The sequence below is a fragment of the Oncorhynchus masou genome, chromosome 15 (genome assembly GCF_036934945.1).
Source record: "Oncorhynchus masou masou isolate Uvic2021 chromosome 15, UVic_Omas_1.1, whole genome shotgun sequence".
Lineage (NCBI taxonomy): Eukaryota > Metazoa > Chordata > Actinopteri > Salmoniformes > Salmonidae > Oncorhynchus > Oncorhynchus masou.
This window is the reverse complement of record NC_088226.1, coordinates 57182190-57201206: the sequence shown is the minus strand read 5'-3', so window position 1 is coordinate 57201206 and position 19017 is coordinate 57182190. Positions and strand designations below refer to the sequence as shown.

Sequence of the window (19017 nt, the reverse complement as noted above, 5' to 3'; positions counted from 1 at the left end):
AAAGTGTTTTGGTTTTAAAATAAGTATCCAGAGTATAGTTTAACGGGGAGCTGTGTTATAGCTACAGTACGTGACTCGAGAGTTGAAGACTCCTTGGATATGTGTAGCATGTCATAACCTGGGTCAAGAGCATCATTTGGCACTTACCTCCCGTCTTTCCTCCGTAAGTATCAGGTAGTGTCCAGTTTCTAAAGGAACGCTCCTGCAAGAGGGCAAAGCCATTCAGTTCGCCCAATAGAAAGCACTATTTATCATTTGTTCCATAACTAACCACAAAACTCTCCCCACATAAAACAAAATTGCCATATACATTCACAAATACGTTTTATTTTTTACATTATAACAATATCCAACACATTTTCTTTAGATAAAACGAAATGTCTTACATTTCTGTCTAAACGAGTCAAAATAGCACTTGCGTACAGTTTATATAGCTTTATACACATACAGGCGACAAAGAATTAACTTTGTTAGCAACGAATGCAAGTCTATTGGAAATTGTAAAGGTCAGCCAGAAGCAGATTATATATACACAGGGGCTCTTACAGACGACAGGCTAATTAATACATGCTACCCCAACCCCCACCAGAGCCAGTAACCACGGATTCACCAAAAGAAAGCTTGGCGTGTAGGTTACACTTACTCACGCAAAGCAGAACAGTGCGAGCAGAACCAAAAACACTTGGGGGAATAAATTGAATCGACTGGCAAATATCGGAACATTTCAGAGCGTCTCTAGTCAAGGTGTTCTACGTATCTGACTTGACACAGATGTGCGTTTCAGGCAGTTGATTCAGATACAAGTAAAAAACAACAACAAAAACATGATATTGAGTGTCTGGAAAATATATAAGATAGCAAATTATGTCATTTTGTAAAATGAGCACATTTGATAACTACGTAATTACTATTATAGTCAAATAAAAATGTCAACATTCAAAGTACTCCTCTCTCAAAACTGTACTGGTTATGAATGTACAAAACGAAGTACTTTGATAAGGCATTAAATGCAAAACATTAGTATTCACGATGAGTACCTTCTTTGGTTTGCTGTCCTGTGAATACAAAGCACTTGACTCCAGTGATTTCTGTCATGGACACTTTTTCTTTGTCAAATATGGCCCCTCTACAGCCTTCACTAATATGCAGTTGCACAAACCATTAACAACTCTTGTCAATATTAATACAGAATTTATCAATACAAATGTGGTAAGATGATATCAATGACAATTCATTAAATTATAACCTGGCAGCCCTTTCATGCCTTGTACCTTCTCTTTAATATGATGATTGGAGAAAAATATCATGACTAGTGTGTAGATCTACCCTGCCACTGGTATGGAAAATCTGTGGTCATACATTGAGTCAATTGGCCCTGTTGATGATATGTACTTTAGAGAGAGTGCTGAAACCTTTTTTAAAGAGCAAGACGAAAAGGGTGCCAAAGTGTGTGTGTGTGACAGTGAGACACCATGGATCCTTATGTGGGAAGCGGTTTGGCGTTGGGCTGTTCATTCTGTGATGCGGGTGGGGGTGCTGGGTTGGTTGAGGCACATGGTTTTACACATCCAGCCAGCAAAGTCCACCTCCTCCACCTCAGCACGCTTGATAAACGTGTGGTTCTAAACAATAACAAAACAGCAAACGCAAGTTAGTTAATACATCAGAATTAGTTCATGGCTAATATAGAAAGGGCATTTACAGTAGATAGGTAACATAGCCACAGTGGTTGCTTTAAAGCAGAATTTACGCGTTTTTCCACTCAATTATTTTATTGCTGCCTATTGTCAAAGTAGATCTGAAATGCTTCTTATTGTAATTTCTGCTCGGCTTCAGATTAATTTTGTGATTCAGTTGCACCAGATGAGAAATCTTTGCTCTCATCATCAGACCAATCAAATCCCTGCATTCTCGAACAGGCATTCCATCAGTTGACAGTGCTTTGACTGATGTGAAGCTACTTTTATCTAGTACCTTTCTCTTATTTTTCTCTGGTAAAATGATAGATTAATTTAAAGCAAAACATTAGAATGTAGCCAGCTAAAATGTCCTATGACAAACATTAGATATGATGGCCATGATTCATTTTTGCATTTAAATTATTATTATTATTTTTTTTTAAATAACTTGCTTTTTCCATTGTAAACTAATTTTCTTGTGTGGCTCCTAGCCAAAATAGCATTGCACTTCTGTTGTCATCTAATGAAAATTAAGCAATTTTCTGCAGAATCTGTTGCACTAACGTATTTTGTGCAGGGTTGGGTAGGTTACTTTCTAAATGTAATCCATTACAGTTACCTATCCAACATTGTAATCAGTAATGTAACTTTTAGATTACCCAAACTCAGTGACATAATCTAATAACATTCCATTACTTTTAGATTACTTTCCCCTTAAGAGAGTAATTAGAAGAAGACAAATGTGTTTCAATTGGTAACATATACATCTATTGCAGGATAAATCAATGTTCAAGTTTACAAGGCTGGCCACATGTTACATTTTACTTTATGGGTTGGTTATGTAGGATTCTTCTAACCCATCGCTTTCTACTACATATAATAATACGATTAAATTATATCTTTACATTAAAAACCCGTCCATCAGAATTCCAGTCATTCCAAAATAAATGTTATACCCCTTGATCTTCAAGAATAGGACTTGGAAATATAGATTAGCCAAATTGTTTTACCTGAGCTTAACCCCAAAACTAAGGACTTATTAGCCAGCCCTACTCTGTTGTTTATGATTTTGTCATGGAGGACTAATTGGGCTCATTAATTTGAGTTGAAAAATAAATGCTGCGCTCATGGAATGGCATGCTTTGAACACTACTGCAAAGTGCTATTTACATGTGAAAAATTAATGCTGCATTTGCTATAGGCCTATTTAACTTTTGTTGGTGTTTTGGTAAAAAGCTGAGGGATGGGCCTGGAGATATGTTACCAATCTCAAATTAATAGACAGAGCTATGGATGCAAGGGCTGACCATCCATTATATCAAAATGATTGTTTTAACCATGTTATGAAGCTATATAGTGGTTGTTTACATTTACAATGTTTACAATCATTGGAGAAAAACAAGCTTATATTTTGGGTTCTCGCGGAGTGTAACAGTTGAGCTAAGCTCATGAGTCAATTATGAGTTATATTCTTCAAGAATCAATCTATGGATGGATATATATATATATAATTTACAAGTCCAAAAATGGATGCAGCAACTACAGATTGCCCCTTTAAGTCTATCAAAAGTGTGTGAGTTGGAAAATGTGTCCGTTAAGCCAATGAATTACATTTTTTTATCAGCATGAATTAAATTGAGCAATGAAATCCCCACTTTTATTCCATAGGCTGGGATCCTCACTGTGCAGCTGTTGCAAGAGCGCATTTTTCACAGACTGTCCACTGGTTTAAAAACGATGATTGATAAGCAGCTTAAACTTCTTGAATTCAACCATTATTGGGTTCAAATACACATTTAGATTTGTGAACAGCAATCCACAACAACCACAATCCGTAAGGCGCAAATAGCTAAATGAGAGCGCAGCAGTGTGATTCAAATGTAGATATCAATAATAAGTGATATCCGTATCGCCGTAGACTACACTGCTGTCATCCTTACCTCCAAAGATTATCCAACTTGAATATCAAATCAAATTTTATTTGTCACATACACATGGTTAGCAGATGTTAATGCAAGTGTAGCGAAATGCTTGTGCTTCTAGTTCCGACAATGCAGTAATAACCAACAAGTAATCTAACTAACAATTCCTAATCTACTGTCTTATACACAGTGTAAGGGGATAAAGAATATGTACATAAGGATATATGAATGAGTGATGGTACAGAGCAGCATAGGCAAGATACAGTAGATGGTATCGAGTACAGTATATACATGTGAGATGAGTATGTAAACAAAGTGGCATAGTTAAAGTGGCTAGTGATACATGTATTACATAAGGATGCAGTCGATGATATAGAGTACAGTATATAGGTATGCATATGAGATGAATAATGTAGGGTAAGTAACATTATATAAGGTAGCATTGTTTAAAGTGGCTAGTGATATATTTACAACATTTCCCATCAATTCCCATTATTAAAGTGGCTGGAGTTGAGTCAGTGTCAGTGTGTAGGCAGCAGCCACTCAATGTTAGTGGTGGCTGTTTAACAGTCTGATGGCCTTGAGATAGAAGCTGTTTTTCAGTCTCTCGGTCCCAGCTTTGATGCACCTGTACTGACCTCGCCTTCTGGATGATAGCGGGGTGAACAGGCAGTGGCTCGGGTGGTAGATGTCCTTGATGATCTTTATGGCCTTCCTGTAACATCGGGTGGTGTAGGTGTCCTGGAGGGCAGGTAGTTTGCCCCCGGTGATGCGTTGTGCAGACCTCACTACCCTCTGGAGAGCCTTACGGTTGTGGGCGGAGCAGTTGCCGTACCAGACGGTGATACAGCCCGCCAGGATGCTCTCGATTGTGCCTCTGTAGAAGTTTGTGAGTGCTTTTGGTGACAAGCCGAATTTCTTCAGCCTCCTGAGGTTGAAGAGGCGCTGCTGCGCCTTCTTCACGGTGCTGTCTGTGTGAGTGGACCAATTCAGTTTGTCTGTGATGTGTATGCCGAGGAACTTAAAACTTGCTACTCTCTCCACTACTGTTCCATCGATGTGGATAGGGGGGTGTTCCCTCTGCTGTTTCCTGAAGTCCACAATCATCTCCTTAGTTTTGTTGACGTTGAGTGTGAGGTTATTTTCCTGACACCACACTCCGAGGGCCCTCACCTCCTCCCTGTAGGCCGTCTCGTCGTTGTTGGTAATCAAGCCTACCACTGTTGTGTCGTCCGCAAACTTGATGATTGAGTTGGAGGCGTGCGTGGCCACGCAGTCGTGGGTGAACAGGGAGTACAGGAGAGGGCTCAGAACGCACCCTTGTGGGGCCCCAGTGTTGAGGATCAGCGGGGAGGAGATGTTGTTACCAACCCTCACCACCTGGGGCGGCCCGTCAGGAAGTCCAGTACCCAGTTGCACAGGGCGGGGTCGAGACCCAGGGTCTCGAGCTTGATGACGAGCTTGGAGGGTACTATGGTGTTGAATGCCGAGCTGTAGTCGATGAACAGCATTCTCACATAGGTATTCCTCTTGTCCAGATGGGTTAGGTCAGTGTGCAGTGTGGTTGAGATTGCATCGTCTGTGGACCTATTTGAGCGGTAAGCAAATTGGAGTGGGTCTAGGGAGTCAGGTAGGGTGGAGGTGATATGGTCCTTGACTAGTCTCTCAAAGCACTTCATGATGACGGAAGTGAGTGCTACGGGGCGGTAGTCGTTTAGCTCAGTTACCTTAGCTTTCTTGGGAACAGGAACGATGGTGGCCCTCTTGAATAAACGCTTGGATGCAGACAACAGTTGTACCATTGGAAGACATAGGATTTTTTAGGCTACAGTCCAAACTATTCCTGTTCTTTTGCTGTGGTCCATCAAACACATTTGGTGTGACATCAGTGTTCTCTGACTTTCTGACTTGTGGTCAGACACACTCAGGTGGAACAAACTTAAACTTGCGCCTTTTTTCAATGCTGATTTGAATGTCATTGAGAAAACAGAAATGTGAAATATTTTTCTTTGCAAACATTTCTGAATTTAAAAGTAATCCTCGAAGAAATGATCTAGTTATTCCGAAGTATCTGTAATCTGATTATAATATTTTTGCTGGTAACGTAACGGTTTACAGTTACCATTTTTGTTATCCCTTACATGTAAGCCGTTACACCCCAACCCTGATTGTAGTTGCATGCCCCTGATCACTTTATTGAAAAAAAAAATGAAAAAAGACTTGACTTTCAATATGAAACGTATGTGAAGCGGTTTAAAACGCATATTTTTTTGAACGTCTGCCGTCTTTTGAAAAATGCAGACTTCTGAAAGCTAATAGGACTCCTGAGCCAATTTGAAAACTACATACCATCAGCATCTTCAGGTCAGCTCTCTCCGCTGGATTCTTGATCAGACTATTAACACAAACAGTTGATCATCTCTATGACTCCCGAGAAATCATTAGAAAACTCAGCAAAGAGAAATGAAAGGAAAGCTTTCTCCACTATGAAAGATGTTTCTCTCTAAATCCTCCAGAAGTTCTTGGAGTAGGTTAGTAGCACAGGGAAATCACAATAAGTATTTTGCTGACTTTACCTAATATAAAGTGATTCTCTAGAGGTGAGAATCTAAGTTTGTTCCATATTGCTCTAGGCTCTGCCTAGTGTATACAATAATTCACAAGATGTGGAGAGTCCACACACAGCCACCAAACAATCATAGTAAACCAACTGGGAATTCTGTCTGAATGCTGACAATAAAAGGTGCTGAGGTAATAATAGGCAGTATTATTATATGATGAATGTTTGGGCTCACCATTTTGTCACAAACTCCTGGAAATCGTTGGTGAAGACACCGAGTGGAAGCCTGGGAGGAGGCTGGGAATGAGGAGAAGGTACGCAAGACAAAAAACTCATTTAAAATAACCAGAGCACACGAACAAGGAGAATATATTGTGGAGTCAGCAGTTCATCTGACCTCATTGACAATGTAGTCCAGTAGCTCAAATATAGCCATGGCAGGTCGACTGTCCATCCCATGTCCTGAGGAAGAGGACAATATGGAGAGGTATTTAGATATTATAAATAAAACATAACATTTTTTTTGTAATTATACATTTTTTTCTTCCAGAATACCTTTTATTGAAAAGCAAAAATAAATCTGTTTGAAAACCAGTTATATAATCGGTGTTGTAATATTGTGCAAGAAGAAAGGGCTTCAGGTGTGTTCTAACCGCTGACTGGTCGTCCTCCTGGTGGTCTGGGGAGGCGGTTGGAGGGGGCCTGTGGTTCCCCCTCAGCTCCATCCTGTACTGGCCGGCCAAAGATGGCTTCCAGCTCCTTGGCGTCAGGCGGGGGGATGGGGTAGCGGCCGATGGCCAGCTCCACCAGGGACAGGCCCATGCTCCACACGTCTGACTGCACAGAGTAGTGTGTGCCCTGCAGTCTCTCCGGCTGTTGAGGAATACACGCACGTCACACCCAGAGTGGGCCAAGTGGGCGGGCAGCTCTGTGCATCGCTCCCTCCAGGTGTCTGGGGGAAGGGGACAGGGCTGGCAGCGGCTGCCTCCGTGTGACACAGCCCTCTACTGGGTACGGCCTCGGCTCTTGGCAAGGCGGCTTGGGCAGGGGAGGGAGAGCTGACTCACCGACATGTAGGAGCGCGTTCCCACGAAGGAGTTGGCCATGGAGTCGATGAGCTGGCCACTCACGCCAAAGTCACACAGCTTGATCTCCCCGCGCGAGTTCACCAGGATGTTGGAGGGCTTGACGTCTGCGTGGCAGAGCAGGGAGGGAGGACAGTTGAGTTGTCAGAGAGCGAGAGAGGGCTGGAGGCCCAGACCCAGCAGCCCCTTCCCTACTTCTCTTTGTCCCTGTCCCCTCTACCATGCCAGACACCTCACCACTGACATTTCATAAAGCCACTGATTCTGCTAGCTAGCATGGACCGCAACATTTACATTTGAGACCATACAAACAAGCCAAATCCTCCTCAATCCCTCTAGTCTGGAAAAATTCTCAATAATGGGGTGTAGTAGACCTGCTATCCATCCTCTGTGGTGACCCCTCCCACTTCAGAGGAGACAGAGGGGCAAGTATGAGAGGTGGCGTGACAGAGGGAGGGGGCTGCAGGGTGTGGCTGCCATGTAATCACATCGGAGAGTGTGTAATTACCGACTGGGCTCCTAGACAGCTCTGCCTTCAGCCATGCTTCTGAACACCACCACACCCCAATACACTGTGGCGCTCAGCTCCGCCTCTAACTACAACCCAGAGCCCACCCCATCGGCTCCACATACACCAGTGCCCTCAACTTAAAAAAATAAAATACTGTACACCACAACGCTCAGCTCAAAACACTTCACCACCGCCCTCAACTTCAGAACACTAGACACCAGAACTCCTCAGCTTCAGATACACCCAAACACACTAATTCATCCCATCCAAATCAAACACTATCCAGGGTCTCACATCATATCGTTAATATGCACAAAAACACACACATTCTATATGGAGAGCTGTCACTTACCTCTGTGCATGATCTGGTGTTTTTCCCGCAGATAGGCAAGTCCTCTGAGTACCTTTAAAAGTGAGATGCAAACATTTTATTTAACACAACATATATTAACCCACACTTCCTGGACCTGAAATCATACAAAGACCAGCTCTGAGTCCATAGATACATCCATACAGGATATCACATCAAAAACACACACACAGTGTGAACAGTGAGAACAGCAATGTAAAAACAAAGGGGGGGGGGGGGGGGTTGAAGCTGTTAAGGAGCCTTTTGGTCCTTGACTTGGCGCTCTGGTACCGCTTGCCATGCAGTAGCAGAGAGAACAGTCTGACTTGGGTGACTAGAGTCTTTGACAATTTTTAGGGCCTTCCTCTGACACCGCCTGGTATGTAAGTCCTGGATGTCAGGGAGCTTCTCCCCAGTGATGTACTGGGCCGTACGCACTACCTTCTGCAGCGACTTGCGGTAAAATGCCGAGCAGTTGCCATACCAGCCGGTGATGCAACCGGTCAGGATGCTTTCGACAGTGCAGCTGTATAACTTTGACGATCTGGGGACGCATGCCAAATCTTTTCAGTCTCATAAGGGGGAAAAGGTGTTGTCGTACCCTCTTCATAACTGCCTTGGTGTGTTTGGACCATGATAGTTTGTTGGGGATGTGGACGTGGACATCAAGAAACTTGAAACTCTCGACCCGTTTCACTACAGCCCTGTCGATGTTAATGGGGGCCAGTCCGGCCTTCCTTTTCCTATAATCCATGATCAGCTCCGTTGTCTTGCTCACATTGGGGCGGCAGGGTAGCTTAGTGGTGAGAGCGTTGGACTAGTAACCGGAAGGTTGCAAGTTCAAACCCCCGAGCTAACAAGGTACAAATCTGTCGTTCTGCCCCTGAACAGGCAGTTAACCCACTGTTCCTAGGCCGTCATTGAAAATAAGAATTTGTTCTTAACTGACTTGCCTAGTTAAATAAAAGGTTAAAAAAAGAAAAACACTGCCAGGTTTCTGACCGTCTCATCGTTTTCAGTGATAAGGCGGTTGTGTCATCAGCAAACTTAATGATGGTGTTGGAGTTGTGCTTGGGTGAACAGCGAGTACAGGAGCACACACCCCTGAGGGTCCCAGGTGTTGAGGATCAGCGTGGCAAATGTGTTGTCCATCCTTACCATCTGGGGTCGGCCCGTCAGGAAGTCCAGGATCCAGTTGCAGAGGTCTTTAGTCCCAGGTTGATGAGCTTTGTGTGCACTATGGTGCTGAACTGTAGTCAATGAATAGCTTTCTCACATAAGTGTTACTTTTGTCCAGGTGGGAAAGGGCAGTGTGGGGTGCGATTGAGATTGCGCCATCTGTGGATCTGTTGGGGCGTTATGCGAATTTGAGTGGGTCTAGGGTTTCCGGCATGGTGTTGTTGATGTGAGCCATGACCAGCCTTTCAAAGCACTTCATGGCTACAGACGTGAGTGCTACAGAACGGTAATCCTTTAGGCAGGTTACCTTCACTTTTTTGGGCACAGGGACTATGGTGGTATGTTTGAAGCATTTTGGTATTACAGACTCAGGTCAGGGAGAGGTTGAAAATGTCAGTGAAGACACTTGACAGTTGATACGCGCATACTTTGAGTACACGTCCTGGTAATCAATCTGGCCCTGCGGCTTTGTGAATGTTGACCTGTTTAAAAGGTCTTGCTCACATTGGCTACGGAGATCATGATCACACAGTCGTCCGGAACAACTGGTGCTCTCATGCATGCTTCAGTGTTGCTGGCCTTGAAGCCAGCATAAAAGGCTAAATGTTTGCTAAAAGGCTATTATGGAAAAGTATTACAGTAATGTAGTAATTGTTACCCAGAAATTATTTGATAATAATTGCATCAGGCCTTTAACCACATGGGAAGGGAGCAGAGTGCATTTGATCACAGTTGTGACATACTGTGAAGTTGTTATGTTTAGAGCACGGATGGGCAACTGGCCCGCGGATCAATTCCCCCACAAGGTGCAATTTTGAAATGTAGTTGTGCATTAGTAGTTTATGTCTTGTTATGTCAGTTACTCAATTGGCCTGTGTCAGCTAAAAAAATTTAGTTTGGTAATTTATGTTATGGCCAGCTATCTAAACTTGTAGGAATCATGGTTGAATTACCGACCGTAGGGCTCTCATTGCTTTTGTTAGTCACTCCGGTCATCATATTAAAAACGGCAAACATTTGTCTCCACCCTATGGCAACATGTGTAGAATTGCAGGAAATGTGGTGTAAGACTGATGATTTTTTTCTCCACTCCATGGCAAAATATATAGAATTGCAGGAAACTTGCTTTAAAATTTACATAAATCTAGACATCTACAAAATAACCGCAAGTACCACTGAATGAAGCACAGATAATACACAAATAAATCTTCATTATGTAGTGTAATACTCACTGCTATGCTGACTTTGCCCAGGATTTCCTCAGGGATTCTCCTGGCTTCCTTCAGTACCTGATCCAGAGAGCCTCCATCCTGTACCCAACAGGCCACAGCTTAATGTCTGACACACACTGCTACTGTACACGGTCTGCATTTTGTATTGTTTTGTCATACAGTAATACACAATAGCTCCAGGTGCAATGGCAGGGTATATCATAACAACCATTGCAACACATCAATTTGTTAAAACAAAGTTACAAATGGTTTGTTAGTGTTATACCACAGGTCCTATTATAAGCACCATTGCCGTCTCAAAACCACACACAAATGTTCATACTCTCAGCTAAAAAAATGAGAGTTCACACATCTGCCTATTTGCCATGAACCCCCCCCCATTGTCTTCCAGCAAGCTGCATCATTCCAGCGTAATGTTAGTTCAATGACTGAGGTAAATCAGACACTCCCCCTCAACTCAAACCTCAGTCTCTCTCACTCTTACCATGTGCTCCATACAGATACTGATCTCGCCATCGCTGTAGAAGGCCCCGTAGAAGCCCACGATGTAGGGAGAGTTACACTCATGGAGCACCTGCAGCTCTCTGATGATCTGGTTCCTGATGGCAGGCTTAATCTCCAGGTGGATGAGCTGTGGAGTAGAGAGATCAGATAAACATTCGAATAATCTACTGCTCATCTAGAATAACTAACAGTTTCAGAGTCAAAAACTCTGGATTTGGAGAAAAATGTCAAAAGTACATACAAGGTTAGACTCACCTTCCGGGCCATGACCAGTCTGGAGGGTTTGTGGCGGACCTTGTTGACCACTCCACCGTTGCCAGCGCCCAGCTCACATATGGGGTGGAAATCGTCATCTTTCAGTTCGCCCACTTGGGCTTTCTGGGTGAGGAAAGCCTCCAGACGTTTCCTCTGCTGTTCATCCAAATCTAGCTCGCCTAGCTTCTTCTGTAAGGCCTCCAGATTGGCTCTAAGAAGGAGATATGCATGGAGTGAGCATGGCATAGATCAATATTAAACAACCATATTCTTGACCATTTTCCTGGGGACACATTTGTGTTCTAGCCGAGCAGTACCAGATACAACTGATCACTGAGCCCATGATTGGTTTGCATCAGGTGTATTAGGCTAGTGTTACGTAGGTTAGTTTTGGCCTGGAACTAAATTGTGCAACTACAGTTCCCGGAATCAACATTTGCCTAATATCAGTATAGCACATGCCCTCAGCCCTCCTTGAACACTCACTCGGACGCAGCATCGATGGTCGTGGAGATGGACTGCCCCTCTCCAATGGGCGTGATATTTAGGGGAACGGGTCTTCTCTTCGGAGCCATTTCGAAATATTTGACAGTGCACTGGACGACTTTCCAAAGCAAATCAGTACAATAATTAACTGATATTTCAAAGTTGTTTTAAAACAGCAACAGGGGTAAATGTTGCTGGCGGTCTGTGACTTAACGTTACTTTGCGATCATGGCAGATAACTGTACGGACAATCCCTAATGCACGTCACCTACAGGTCAGGTGCATTTGACTAACGTTATTTAGATAACTAGTTAACGAGTACAGAATATTTCACAAACAAACTAGCTAGCTATAACAGTAACGTTACGCTAGGAGTATTTCTTACACAACACATGAACGTTACTGTTCCTTTCGATTATTGCCTAGCTAGCAAGCTAGCTGCTAGGCGATAACTAGAACCAGCTCCCCTACGAAAATCGTGTGCTGCGTTCCTCAAATTGGAGCGGCCCTCGCCACTCAGATCTCACGGAAAGGACAGCGGCGGTGGTTGACAGGACTGGTCACTGACCGAGGATGGTTGGCCTTCGAAGGTTTGGGGGGGGGGTGCCGCGGTGGACCTTCCCTATGCAGCCGGGTGTGAAGCTTGGTTGCGGAGAAGGGTTTCGGCAGAGACTCAAAAGGAAGCGAGACACCCCACTCGCAGTTGTTTTCTTCTGGTTTAATGGACCCAGCTGCTATTGTATTGGTGTCTATGGGAGACACACCCAGTTAAGTAGACCGGAACTGACTTATTTTTTCCAATGGTAAACGGCATGAGTGAACTATCTTTGCTTATGGGGTTTCTGTACAGGAAACAGAAACATGTTCGTCACTAGTTACCAAAGCCACAAAGTCATAAACCCTGCCTATAAACTAAAATGTATCTTCATAAATATTGATTTTTAAACCTAACCTTAACCACACTGTTGACTTTTAATCCTAACCTTAAATTAAGATGTAGACAATTTTGACTATGTGGCTGTGCTATCTAGTGTAAACCCAGCAACGTGGAGTCTTCCAAAAATCGCGAGACTGAGCTATCATGGGCATGGCAATTGAACTATGGCCAGGTCTCTCATGATTAGCGACCTCCAATGGAAGGTTGTAGAAATTACAATCAAGCCGTTTTCTTCAACTTGCTACTCAAATACTTCAGTTCAGACTACAAACTTACTTAACTTTTCAAAAGGTTTGCTTAGATTTTTGTTTCATTTTAGTATTTCACCTCTGAAAGTCTAAGCCTCTGGAGTTTTTTTTACTAAGCTAATATATGGCATTATTTTAAGATGGTCATACCATGGATCATTTAGCTATCTGATTTTGAATTTTAGGACCCCTGTGGGTATAAAAACATTTGAAGTTGGAAGTTTACATACACTTTAGCCAAATACATTTAAACTCAGTTTCACAATTCCTTACATGTAATCCTAGTAAAAATTCCCTGTCTTACGTCAGTTAGGGTCACCACTTTATTTTAAGAATGAAATGTCAGAATAATAGTAGAGAGAATGATTTATTTCAGCTGTTATTTCTTTCATCACATTCCCAGTGGGTCAGAAGTTTACATACACTCAATTAGTATTTGGTAGCATTGCCTTTAAATAGTTTAACTTGGGTCAAACGTTTTGGGTAGCCTTCCACAAGCTTTCCACAATAATTTGGGTGAATTCTGGACCATTCCTCCTGACAGAGCTGTAACGGAGTCAGGTTTGTAGGCCTCCTTGCTCTCACACGCTTTTTCAGTTCTGCCCACAAATGTTCTATAGGTTTGAGGTCAGGGCTTTGTGATGGCCACTCCAATATCTTGACTTTGTTGTCCTTAAGCCATTTTGCCACAACTTTGGAAGTATGCTTGGGGTTATTGTCCATTTGGAAGACCCATTTGCGACCAATATTTAATTTCCTGATTGATGTCTTGAGATGTTTCTTCAGTATATCCACATAATTTGACTACTCATGATGCCATCTATTTTGTGAAGTGCACCAGTCCCTCCTGTAGCAAAGTACCCCCACAACATGATGCTGCCACCCCCGTGCTTCACGGTTGGGATGGCATTCTTCGGCTTGCAAGCCACCCCCTTTCTCCTCCAAACATAACAATGGTCATTATGGCCAAACAGTTCTATTTTTGTTTCATCAGACCAGAGGACATTTCTCCAAAAAGTGCAATCTTTGTTCCCATGTGCAGTTGCAAGCGTAGTCTGGCAATTTTATGGCGTTTTTGGAACAGTGGTTTCTTCCTTGCTGAGCAGCCTTTCAGGTTATGTTGATATAGGACTCGTTTTACCGTGGATATACAGTGGGGCAAAAAAGTATTTAGTATTTAGTAAATTGTGCAAGTTCTCCCACTTACAAAGATGAGAGATGCCTGTAATTTTCATCATAGGTACACTTCAACTATGACAGACAAAATGAGAGAACATTTTAGAACAAAGTATTGAGAAACTTTTGTTATTGACCAAATACTTATTTTTCACCATAATTTGCAAATAAATTCATTAAAAATCCTACAATGTGATTTTCTGGATTTCTTTTCTCATTTTGTCTATCAAAGTTTTTTAAAGTTATTTTTTTTACCTTTATTTATTGTCTATCATAGTTGAAGTGTACCTATGATAAATTACAGGCCTCTCTCATCTTTTTAAGTGGGAGAACTTGCACAATTGGTGGCTGACTAAATACTTTTTTGCCCCACTGGAGATACTTTTGTACAGATTTCCTCCAGCATCTTCGCAAGGTCCTTTGTTGTTGTTGATCTGGGATTGATTTGCACTTTTCGCACCAAAGTATGTTCATCTCTAGGAGACAGAACACGTCTCCTTCCTGAGCGGTAAGATGGCTGTGTCGTCCCAAGGTGTTTATACTTGTACTGTTGTTTGTACAGATGAATGTGGTACCTTCAGGCATTTGGAAATTGCTCCCAAGGATGAACCAGACTTGTGGAGGTCTACAATTGTTTTTGTGAGATCTTGGCTGATTTCTTTTGATTTTCCCATGATGTCAAGCAAAGAGGCACTGAGTTTGAAGGTAGGCCTTGAAATATATCATTAGCCTATCAGAGGCTTCTAAAGCCATGACATCATTTTCTGTAATTTTCCAAGCTGTTTCAAGGCACAGTCAACTTAGTGTATGTAAACTTGGCTACCCGGACTATTTGCATTGTGTGCCCACAACCCCTCTTTAACGCTGCTGCGACTCTCTGTTCATCATATATGCACAGTCACTTTAACCATATCTACATGTACATACTACCTAAATCAGCCGGACTAACCAGTGTCTGTATGTTGCCTCGCTACTGTATATAGCCTCGCTACTGTATATAGCCTCGCTCCTGTTATTTTCACTGTTTTATTTCTTTACCTACTTATTGTTCACCTAATACCTTTTTTGCACTATTGGTTAGAGCCTTTAAGTAAGCATTTCACTGTAAGGTTTACACCTGTTGTATTCCGTGCACGTGACAAAAACTCTGATTTGACTTCTGACCCACTGGAATTGTGATACATAGCGAATTATAAGTGAAATAATCTGTCTGTAAACAATTTGAAAAATTGTGTCATGCACAAAGGACATGTCCTATCCGACTTGCCAAAACTATAGTTTGTTAACAAATTTGTGGAGGGGTTGAAAAATGAGTTTATGACTCCAGCTAAGTGTATGTAAACTTCCTACTTCACCTGTATACAGTACCAGTCAAAAGTTTGTACACACCTACTCATTCCAGGGTTTTTCTTTATTTTACTAATTTCTACATTGTAGAATAATAGTGAAGACATCAAAACTATGAAATAACAGATATAGAATCATGTAGTAACCAAAAAAAAACCCCACAAGCAATGGATATTAGACTGTTGAAAATCTGTCCTTTGGTCTGATGAGTCCAAATTTGAAATGTTTGTCTTTGTGAGATGCAGAGTAGGTGAACGGATGATCTCTGCATGTGTGGTTCCCACCGTGAAGCATGGATGAGGTGGTGTAATGGTGCTCTGCTGTAAGACTGTGATTTATTTAGAATTCAAGGCACACTTAACCAGCATGGCTACCACATTCTGCAACAATACGCCATTCTATCTGGTTTGTGATTAGTGGGACTATCATTTGTTTTTCAACAGGACAATGACCCAACACACCTCCAGGCTGTGTAAGGGCTATTTGATCAAGAAGGAGAGAGATGGAGTGCTGCATCAGATGTCCTGACCTCCACAATCACCTGACCTCAACCTAATCGATATGGTTTGGGATGAGTTGGACAGCAGAGTGAAGGAAAAGCAGCCAACAAGTGCTCAGTATATGTGGGAACTCCTTCAAGACTGTTGGAAAAGCTTTCCAGTTGAAGCTGGTTGAGAGAATGCCAAGAGTGTGCAAAGCTGTCAACAAGGCAAAGGGTTGCTACTTTGGAGAATCTAAAATCTATTTTGATTTGTTTAACACTTGTTTGGTTACTACATGATTCTGTGTTATTTCATAGTTTTGATGTCGTCACTGAGGACGGCTCACCTCTCACAGTCCTGGGCGACTTTAACCTCCCCACGTCTACCTTTGACTCATTCCTCTCTGCCTCCTTCTTTCCACTCCTCTCTTTTGACCTCACCCTCTCACCTTCCCCCCCTACTCACAAGGCAGGCAATACGCTCGACCTCATCTTTACTAGATGCTGTTCTTCCACTAACCTCATTGCAACTCCCCTCCAAGTCTCCGACCACTACCTTGTATCCTTTTCCCTCTCGCTCTCATCCAACGCTTCCCACACTGCCCCTACTCGGATGGTATCGCGCCGTCCCAACCTTCGCTCTCTCTCCTCTTCCATCCTATCATCTCTTCCCTCTGCTCATACCTTCTCCAACCTATCTCCTGATTCTGCCTCCTCAACCCTCCTCTCTTCCCTTTCTGCATCCTTTGACTCTCTATGTCCCCTATCCTCCAGGCCGGCTCGGTCCTCCCCTCCCGCTCCGTGGCTCGACGACTCATTGCGAGCTCACAGAACAGTGCTCCGGGCAGCCGAGCGGAAATGGAGGAAAACTCGCCTCCCTGCGGACCTGGCATCCTTTCACTCCCTCCTCTCTACATTTTCCTCCTCTGTCTCTGCTGCTAAAGCCACTTTCTTCCACTCTAAATTCCAAGCATCTGCCTCTAACCCTAGGAAGCTCTTTGCCACCTTCTCCTCCCTTCTGAATCCTCCTCCCCCTCCCCCCCTCCTCCTCTCTGCAGATGACTTCGTCAACCATTTTGAAAAGAAGGTCAACGACATCCGATCCTCGTTTGCTAAGTCAAACGACACCGCTGGTTCTGCTCACACTGCCCTACCCTGTGCTCTGACCTCTTTCTCCCTCTCTCTCCAGATGAAATCTCGCTTCTTGTGACGGCCGGCCGCCCAACAACCTGCCCGCTTGACCCTATCCCCTCCTCTCTTCTCCAGACCATTTCCGGAGACCTTCTCCCTTACCTCACCTCGCTCATCAACTCATCCCTGACCGCTGGCTACGTCCCTTCCGTCTTCAAGAGAGCGAGAGTTGCACCCCTTCTGAAAAAACCTACACTCGATCCCTCCGATGTCAACAACTACAGACCAGTATCCCTTCTTTCTTTTCTCTCCAAAACTCTTGAACGTGCCGTCCTTGGCCAGCTCTCCCGCTATCTCTCTCAGAATGACCTTCTTGATCCAAATCAGTCAGGTTTCAAGACTAGTCATTCAACTGAGACTGCTCTTCTCTGTATCACGGAGGCGCTCCGCACTGCTAAAGCTAACTCTCTCTCCTCTGCTCTCATCCTTCTAGACCTATCGGCTGCCTTCGACACTGTGAACCATCAGATCCTCCTCTCCACCCTCTCCGAGTTGGGCATCTCCGGTGCGGCCCACGCTTGGATTGCGTCCTACCTGACAGGTCGCTCCTACCAGGTGGCGTGGCGAGAATCTGTCTCCTCGCCACGCGCTCTCACCACTGGTGTCCCCCAGGGCTCTGTTCTAGGCCCTCTCCTATTCTCGCTATACACCAAGTCACTTGGCTCTGTCATAACCTCACATGGTCTCTCCTATCATTGCTATGCAGACGACACACAATTAATCTTCTCCTTTCCCCTTCTGATGACCAGGTGGCGAATCGCATCTCTGCATGTCTGGCAGACATATCAGTGTGGATGACGGATCACCACCTCAAGCTGAACCTCGGCAAGACGGAGCTGCTCTTCCTCCCGGGGAAGGACTGCCCGTTCCATGATCTCGCCATCACGGTTGACAACTCCATTGTTTCCTCCTCCCAGAGCGCTAAGAACCTTGGCGTGATCCTGGACAACACCCTGTCGTTCTCAACTAACATCAAGGCGGTGGCCTGTTCCTGTAGGTTCATGCTCTACAACATCCGCAGAGTACGCCCCTGCCTCACACAGGAAGCGGCGCAGGTCCTAATCCAGGCACTTGTCATCTCTCGTCTGGATTACTGCAACTCGCTGTTGGCTGGGCTCCCTGCCTGTGCCATTAAACCCCTACAACTCATCCAGAACGCCGCAGCCCATCTGGTGTTCAACCTTCCCAAGTTCTCTCACGTCACCCCGCTCCTCCGCTCTCTCCACTGGCTTCCAGTTGAAGCTCGCATCCGCTACAAGACCATGGTGCTTGCCTACGGAGCTGTGAGGGGAACGGCACCGCAGTACCTCCAGGCTCTGATCAGGCCCTACACCCAAACAAGGGCACTGCGTTCATCCACCTCTGGCCTGCTCGCCTCCCTACCACTGAGGAAGTACAGTTCCCGCTCAGCCCAGTCAAAACTGTTCGCTGCTCTGGCCCCCCAATGGTGGAACAAACTCCCTCACGACGCCAGGACAGCGGAGTCAATCACCACCTTCCGGAGACACCTGAAACCCCACCTCTTCAAGGAATACCTAGGATAGGATAAAGCAATCCTTCTCACCCCCCCCTTAAATGATTTAGATGCACTATTGTAAAGTGGCTGTTCCACTGATGTCAGAAGGTGAATTCACCAATTTGTAAGTCGCTCTGGATAAGAGCGTCTGCTAAATGACTTAAATGTAAATGTAAATGTAATTATTCTACAATGTAAAAAATAAAGACAATTCATTGAATGAGTAGGTGGGTCCAAACCTTTGACTGGTACTCTATATACAACAATTTTGACCACTATCGTCCATAGAAGCACACTGAAAAACACTTGTAAATGGCAGAACACAGAAGAAAAAAAGTGTTTTTACTATATCTAGGAGA

The 19017-nt window shown here is 43.9% G+C and overlaps 1 protein-coding gene across 1 annotated transcript; it reads right to left on the bottom strand.

The window, feature by feature from the left end:
- Positions 1–307: 307 nt before the first annotated feature.
- LOC135556525 (dual specificity mitogen-activated protein kinase kinase 2-like) lies at positions 308–12597 on the bottom strand. The gene is made up of 11 exons (XM_064989801.1): positions 11763–12597; positions 11277–11487; positions 11002–11148; positions 10518–10595; positions 8110–8161; positions 7229–7353; positions 6815–7034; positions 6559–6623; positions 6397–6458; positions 5951–5996; positions 308–1622 (listed from the first exon to the last, which is right to left on the bottom strand). The coding sequence occupies exons 1-11, from the start codon at positions 11849–11851 to the stop codon at positions 1512–1514; spliced, it is 1206 nt and encodes a 401-aa protein (XP_064845873.1). The 5' UTR covers positions 11852–12597; the 3' UTR covers positions 308–1511.
- Positions 12598–19017: the final 6420 nt, after the last annotated feature.

Excerpts from the sequence above, each read along its gene's own strand:
- LOC135556525 (XM_064989801.1), bottom strand. The coding sequence starts at position 11,851 with ATGGCTCCGAAGAGAAGACCCGTTCCCCTAAATATCACGCCCATTGGA. Across the intron at positions 7,035-7,228 it reads GAACGCGCTCCTACATGTCG|CCGGAGAGACTGCAGGGCAC; the intron begins GTGAGTCAGCTC and ends ATTCCTCAACAG. Across the intron at positions 5,997-6,396 it reads CAGGAGTTTGTGACAAAATG|TCTGATCAAGAATCCAGCGG; the intron begins GTGAGCCCAAAC and ends TTGTGTTAATAG.